At 37.0% G+C, this 7762-nt stretch overlaps 1 protein-coding gene across 1 annotated transcript; it reads right to left on the reverse strand.

Moving 5' to 3' along the window:
- Positions 1 to 265: 265 nt before the first annotated feature.
- On the reverse strand, positions 266 to 7558 carry LOC123314799 (juvenile hormone esterase-like). Its single transcript, XM_044900168.1, has 10 exons — positions 7381 to 7558; positions 5552 to 5683; positions 5361 to 5492; positions 4902 to 5244; positions 3284 to 3480; positions 3055 to 3229; positions 2662 to 2828; positions 889 to 1021; positions 550 to 670; positions 266 to 489 (listed from the first exon to the last, which is right to left on the reverse strand). The coding sequence occupies exons 1-10, from the start codon at positions 7480 to 7482 to the stop codon at positions 300 to 302; spliced, it is 1692 nt and encodes a 563-aa protein (XP_044756103.1). The 5' UTR covers positions 7483 to 7558; the 3' UTR covers positions 266 to 299.
- Between the last annotated feature and the right edge of the window lie 204 nt (positions 7559 to 7762).

The raw sequence follows: 7762 nt of genomic DNA on the forward strand, positions 1-7762 counted from the left end.
TGACATCAGCAAGATTCTATAGGTTCTTCCAAAGATTCTCTTTGGTTCTTCATTCGGTGGAAGGCCTCTTATAGACTTTTATAGAGAACTAATCACAGTCTTTCCGCATGTTGTTTGTTCAAAATTTATTCACCCTAAAATATTTTCAGACTACTGCAACTTCTGGTTATACCAGAGACTATTTTCTTATTTTAAATGGCGCATCCAGTATATTTTGAATCGTTAGATATTCCCTTCAGAAACTCAATCGAATAAAACCAAGATAAAAGTTTTTTTTTTCAAATTTATTCAAACAGATATCAGTATGTATCATATGGTGGGTGTCCATATTTAGCATATAATTTATCCCAGAACATCACAGCATTTTCATCAGGGTTGCTCGTCAATGACAAGTTCCCATCGATGTTAAATGAATTTATTGTAGAATTTGGGTAGATAGGCGGCCATCTTTGATTCTGCAACAGTTGGTCATTCTCAGGAGTTGGATCTCTGAAACCAAAGAACGTTTTTTCAATGAATTTATTGAAATTATTCAAATCAACAACTCACCCGTATTTTGCGAAATTAGTCCAAAGTTTGATCATTCTGGATCTAGTAAGTTCATCACTAGCAGTTGCTTTAATGTTATCTCTCCTGAAAAGATAACCCAGCTCTTCAGCATGGGCTACACCTGAAAGTTTCACATGCATTAATTAGATACATTTTTGTATGTACCTAGGTAAATGTGTAGGAGATAGCTAACAATTCAAACCAACAAATTGTGTTATCAGTCCATAAGGAAGAAGGGAAAAATGTAGATATTGTCATATTATTCTTTGATATTATACTTATATCTACCGCTGAATATTTTATACGTAAGCAAGTTTAATACTCAATGGTTGAACTCACCTGTAGATGTTCTATTAGAAACTCCCCCAAGACTTCCCTGATAGTGAAATTTATAGAGATATGTTGGCGAGTGTTGTGCCAACAACTTTGCAAACTTTTGAATTGGTCGGACAAACTGATCGTCGCTAATATACTGAAAAAAATTTAATTATTTTTGGTAGTTATGAACCAAAAACGAATAAAATCAAAGTAGAATAAGGGAATAAATAAATAAGTATATTTGATGAAGAAAATATACCTACATATACACTGCGCAAAAAAATTAACGCACATTCTTAAAATCTCAATTTTAATGAAAGTTAACTCTACATTGACTTTATAACTTATTTTTTATGTTCTCTCGGGAAGGTTTTGAACGAAACAAAACACATTAAATGGAAGAAAAATTCAGGATTTCACCGAATGTTATGTGAAAGAAGAGAAATGAACAATTTTCAAAATACTGAAATGCTGATAAGTGATTTAATACTTGGTATTTCCACCCCTTGCGTTAATTACAGCTCGGCAACGACGGTTCATACTCAAAATGAGTGATCTTAAAATGTTCTGATCTAATCCTTCCCAGATTTCTCCGAGTTGGACTCCTAAGTCATTAAGAGTAGCTGGATGATTTTCTGAACTTCTCAGCCTTCTATTGAGGTTGTCCCAAACCTGCTCAATCGGATTGAGATCTGGACTTCTTGCTGGCCATTCCATTCGAGAGACTTCAACCTCTTCAAGGTACTCCTGAACGATGCGCGCACGATGGGGTCTGGCATTATCGTCCATAAAAATGAAATTTTCACCAATGTATGGGGCAAATGGCACTATATGCTCTTCAAGAATGTTCCTTATATACTTATCAGCATTCATAGCTCCATTATCAACGACCACTAGGTCTGTGCGAGCAGTCAAAGATATTCCACCCCATACCATAATCGATCCTCCCCCGAAACCAGTAGTATTCAGGAAATTGCACTGAGCATATCTTTCATGTGGACGTCTGTATACAAGGGAACGTCGATCACAATGGTAGAGGCAGAATCTAGACTCATCTATGAAGAGAACTCTTTCCCAATCGGCCTCTTCCCAATGGATATGCTCTCTCGCAAAATCCAAACGCGCCCTTCGATTGGCTGGGGTAAGAGCTGGGCCTCTTGCCGCGACACGAGGCCTTAAATCATATTCTCTGAGGTGATTTCTTATTGTCTGAGTGCTAATTTGCACCTCATGAGTTTGCTCAAGGTGAATTTGAAGGAGGCGAGCGGTTGCAAACCGTTGTCTCAACGAAGAAACTCTCAAGTAACGTTCTTGAATGGCAGTTGTTACCCGTGGTCTACCCTGTCCTGGTCTTCGGACATTCATACCTGTCTCCCTGAATCGCTGCAACATTCTGGACACACTTGTATGGGAAACTCCAAACCTTTCTGCAATTCTTCTGTATGTCCACCCTTCTTCTCGCAAAACTACCGCTTGGGCACATTCCTCTTGGGTCAAATTGCGTGTTTTCGAAAATCAAACGAAAGAAAAACTATTGATCACTAGAATTGATCGAGAACAACTGATCTTAGAATGGAGCCAATACATTCAAAATCTGATAATATCATCTTTTTTTATTCCTGCTGGGAAAAAACATCTGTATTGAAGAAAACCGTTGAAAGTGGATAACATATGCATGCATAATTCTGATAAAAATAATTATCATTGAGAACACCTTCAGTTGTAGAATAAATTTGAGATTTCCGTAATGTGCGTTAATTTTTTTGCGCAGTGTAGTTACCTATATGAACTCACCAACATCAAATCTTTTGTGGACAGGGAGACTGGCATCAATCCGAAGTATTGGTATTTAATTTTTTTACCAACGGAATTTTTCACATCTGGATCGACTATATTCATGTCAATGGGTACCAAATAGGAGGGTGTCAAGTCGAATTTTACCAAATAAACTCTGAAAAGACCTGCAATGACTCAGTTAGTGTAGGAATACAAGAGTAAAACCGGTAAAACGCTACATATATACAGGGTGACCTAGGGATGCGTTTATAGTCTATATTGTTTCTATCCCAACAATCGACTTCTTAATTTTATTGCCATTGACATGTTTCAGCGTTTTTATTTCGAGTTATTGGTTGAGGGAACATCAATTTTATGCCTGATATCCTGTATACACAAAATTCAACTCACTTGATACTTGCGTCCATCCTTCTAAAGAATTGTAACCTAACAGGGCAGTTACCTTGAAGTAATTCCCAGTCTGCATCAGTTCGTAACTTCTATTATTCAAAAAGGCATCAGGGTGATCCGGTTCAATTACTGGAGCGAAAATAAAACCGTCTTTCGGGTCAGATTTGAGATATTTCTGAAGAAAAACCCATTATTGAAAAGAGAGATCCAAAATACTTTGGATACTCACGGCATTCTGAGCGTCTTTGGCTTTTTTCTGTAGGTGGTACGCTTCAACGTTCCTCAAGCCAGATAAAATGTCCCAAGATGAGTTTGTGCTGATGTTGAGATCCTTCGCCAAGTCCTTGGCAACTTCAGGTCCCGATCTTGAGAATGCCCAAAGGCAGAACGAAGTTCCAGACTGCATGATCACCTTATTGAAAAGACCTAACAACAGTATGCAGAAAAAATAACCACACATCATACGAGGATGTATTGATATCTATAATTAGCTTAGACCAGTTCCATGCATAAAAAAATATTGAGTTACCATAGCAACGAATAATAACTCATTAGAAGTGTCCCCACCGAAATTGTGAAAATCGAAAAATTGGAGTATCGAGCCATCATCAAGTACCTGTATTTTAAAGGGTTAAGAGGTAAGCAGATTTACTAAGATATGCTTGATACCCTTGGTGTTCAATGTCCTTCGTATGCGACCGTGAAAAATTGAACTGCAAGCTTCAAAAGAGGTAAATTTTACATTGGAGATAATGACCGATCGGGAAGGCCAGTTTCTGTGTCAGTTCCCGAAAATATCGATGCAGTTCATGACATGATTTTATCAGACCTTCGAATTGAGCTAAAACGGATATCTGAATATTTCATACGAACGCGTTCAGCTTCAGTTCACGTCAATTTGGACATGAGAAAAATTGCTGCAAAATGGATCCCCAAATGTTTGAATGTTGACCAAAACCGTGCAAGGGTAGAAGCATCGCGATCGATCTGTGCTCGATTTGAAAACGTTGTAGAGACTTCTTAAACCGAATTGTTACTATGGATGACACTTAGGTAAATTTCTGCGATCCAGGAACAAAGCAACAATCGATGGAATGGCGACACTCTGGTTCTCCAAGACCTAAGAAGTTTCGTGTCCAAAAATCTGCTGGAAAAGGTCTTGTTTCAGTTTTTTGGGGTTGTCATGGAGTAATCATGATTGATTTTTTGGATAAAATTTAAGAGAAAAGACGAGGAAAGCTATCCAGAGGTGTTTTGTTTTTGCAGGACAAAACCTGTGCACACAAATCTAATGTTGCCATGCAAAAAGTTCGTGATTTAGTGTTTGAATTATACTAGAACACCCCCCTTATTCACCAGATTTGGCTCCATCCGACTATCATCTCTTTCCTCATCTGAAAGAAAGTTTAAAAGGTCGTAAATTTTCTTCCAACGAGGAGGTAATAAAAGCTGTGGGGGTCTGGTTTGCAGAGCAAGAAGAAACATTTTTTTTCAAAGGTCTAGAGACGTTGCAGGTTCGCTGTAATAAATGTATCCAAAGAGGGGAATAGGTTGAGTAATAAAATATTTTGACGTTGTAATTTTGTTTGGTTCTATAGTAGGCCAAGAATTTTTCAATATATCCTCGTATTTGGGTTTTTCTTACTAATAGGATGTCAATCAGATTGAATGACTGAGCAGTTCTGTAATCGTAGGAGCTAGGGAATAATGTGCCCTGATTTTCAAAAAATACATGGATTATGGTCAAAATCACTCTTATTATTAATTATATTATTATAAACAAATTTCCCATGTTTTTCATTGAAAAAACTGTCTCTCGATCATTCAATGAACGTATTGCTGATTACCTCTGGAATGTGGAGCCAGTAAATGATAGGAAACAGAAGCGGATCCAGCACTTTGTCCGAAGAGTGTTATCTGATCCATATCACCACCGAAATTGATGATGTTCTGCTTGATCCAGAGCAATGCCAAATTTTGATCTTTCAATCCATTATTACCGGGTACTGTGGTATCACCTAGGCTTAGAAAACCGAAAATTCCCAGCCTATAATTGAACGACACGAATATAACATCTTGATCCAAGAGGTAATCTGGGGCAGTGTCGTTATATTCTGATGTTCCAGCTTCAAAACCTCCCCCATATATCCAAACCATCACAGGCAAGAGGGGTTTGGTTATATCTGGCAGCTACAACATGTATGGTAGAAAAAAAATTGCTCGTATATAGGGGAACACCCCCAATATATCCTTCAATATTTATGGCCAATGAGAGACTGCTTTTCCTTAGATAATTTTTCACTAACCTGTGGTGTGTACACGTTGAGGTATAAACAGTCTTCTTTTCCCAGAATCTGTTCTTTGTTTGTCTGGACGCATCGAGGTGCATCAGTGTCGGTGGTCAAAACGCCATCCCAATATTCAACAGGCTGTGGAGACTGAAAAATCGATCTTCATACGTGTGGAACGTGTGATATTACGAGTGATTCTAACAAACCTGAAAACGCAAATTTCCAACAGGAGGTTTGGCATAAGGAATTCCTTGGAAGGCGTAGTACGTTCTGTTTCTATCTACTGTATATCCTGTCTTACCCCTGATCAAACCATTCTGTGTTTTGATGACGATGCTCTGAAGAAATTTCAAGGTTCGACATCAGTTTATATTCTTGAATGACCTATGCAGGAGTGTTTCACAAACATTGAAAACAAATTCAGGTATTGCCCTCTGAGTTATTTGAAGTTGGAAAGCTTCTTATCATCAGGCCTATGTCCAGAATTGCTTGTTTCCAAATAAATAATTCTTGGATATTTTCGAAACAGCTCGAGATATTCAAACGAGATTTGTTTAAAACTGTTAGGGTGATTATTCAAGTTGAATTCCTCTTAACTTCAGCAACTACAGCTCTTCAACTCACAAGAATTGATCAAAATGACCGTTTCCAGTGACATGAGTCCAGTCTTCTCCGAACTCTTTCAAAAACATAACTCTTACTGTTGTTGCAAAACATGTAACGCCCAGTATCTTGGAAAAGAAGCATTTCTAGACAAAGGCCTACAGGACGTTTCTGATTCGTGCACAATAAAAGCTATAGGGTTGCCATTTAAAAATACTCAACTGCCACATCAAACCCTGTAGAAGATGCATAATGAACATTGTACATGAAAAGCTGCATAATCTTCTTTTATGAATAAAAAAGGTGCCTGGTTTTGCTTTGTCACAACGTCACTTAAAAACGGCTGAATAGATATTATTCATTTTTTATTTGAAACCTTCCTCATGCTATGTAGAAGGTTCTTACAGAAGCAAAATTTAAAAAGTTGGCGAGGAAACTGGGAAAATCAAGAAAACTAAACGAAATTCAAACTTCGCGCGCAGGTGTATGTTGGGTAGTCTGTCCTCCTTCAAAAACGAAAAATGTTTACAAAAAGGCACTGCAATAGGAAGTCGATGTTCAGTTTGAATGAAAATGTACATAATGCACTTAATTAATTTTTTTCAATAAAAGTTTTAAGTGAATTTTTTTTTCGGTTCTTTTCGATCTCTCATTCTACTTCCAATTATTGAATATTCCCTACTATGACAGAGGACACAACGTCTGCCGGTCAGCTACTTCAAAATGAAAATTGACGTGATGTTCGAGCATTTTTCTTCAAAATAGTACCACTCATATATAATTTCATCATGAATGACCTCCCTATTTGTATTTTTATCAATTACTGATAAGCTATTCGACCTTTAGGAAACGATCATTATGATACCTCATCGTAATTTGGATTTCGGAAATTTTGTTGTCTGCCTTACTTACAAAAGGATAGGTAGCTGTAAAATATTATCTCACATCAAAAAGAACGCAGTCAATTTAAAACACAATATTACATATTTACAACAAAAAGACTGTCGTTCAGTGACTGAATTTATTCTAAGTTAGTGACTCGCCCTGTATATGGCAAACCGCAAGAAAGATACCTATTTCTTTCCTTGAATGAGTAATCGGAATGATAAATAATTGTTCGATAATATTTTATGAAATAATACACACCTTATAGCTCGTAGAACACTATAATGAAACCAAAGATGCTGTATGAGCAGCATAAAGACTCTTTCCATAAAATCATCGGGTAGGTATTTGATCCTCCTCTGGGTTCAAACAAGATTTTCTCATACAAATTTCGAAATTTTAAGTTGGTAAGCATTTAATTTCATTTAAATCAGTCAATACAGGGAAAACATTGATGTGGAAAACAATTTACTATAGCGATCTGCTTCCATCTTCAGACCTTCTTCCAGTTCGGAATCTTAATTCCTTCATAATAGATTTAACTTACCTCGCTAACATCCACAGATGTTAATAACGCGAACAGAAGCCAACCCGGAGAACTTTTCACACACGAAGATAACATTTTTCTGCGAGTAGATTGAGCAAGCATTCGTGGATTATTATTGAAAGTTGCGCTGATAAAATTTAGATAAATTCAGGAAGAAGGATCTAAAGCGGCTAATTAGTATTCCTGAGAGAGAATGAATTCCCGCAATGGTATATGACGATGTTTGATATTTTTACAGGTCTATGAATTCAGCGAAGATGGCATTTGAAGATTATTTGCCCAACAAATATTTGAACAACGTGTCGTTTCATGGTATAGAGAATATTTCAAAGAAATTCCGAAACCTCAGTTTTTTTCATGCGAGTGTTTAGTGTTTACTCGA

The sequence above is a fragment of the Coccinella septempunctata genome, chromosome 6, assembly GCF_907165205.1.
Source record: "Coccinella septempunctata chromosome 6, icCocSept1.1, whole genome shotgun sequence".
NCBI classification, from domain to species: domain Eukaryota; kingdom Metazoa; phylum Arthropoda; class Insecta; order Coleoptera; family Coccinellidae; genus Coccinella; species Coccinella septempunctata.

Excerpts from the sequence above, each read along its gene's own strand:
- LOC123314799 (XM_044900168.1), bottom strand. The coding sequence starts at position 7,482 with ATGCTTGCTCAATCTACTCGCAGAAAAATGTTATCTTCGTGTGTGAAA. Across the intron at positions 5,245-5,360 it reads TCAACGTGTACACACCACAG|CTGCCAGATATAACCAAACC; the intron begins GTTAGTGAAAAA and ends TACATGTTGTAG. Across the intron at positions 3,230-3,283 it reads CCAAAGACGCTCAGAATGCC|AAATATCTCAAATCTGACCC; the intron begins GTGAGTATCCAA and ends GTTTTTCTTCAG.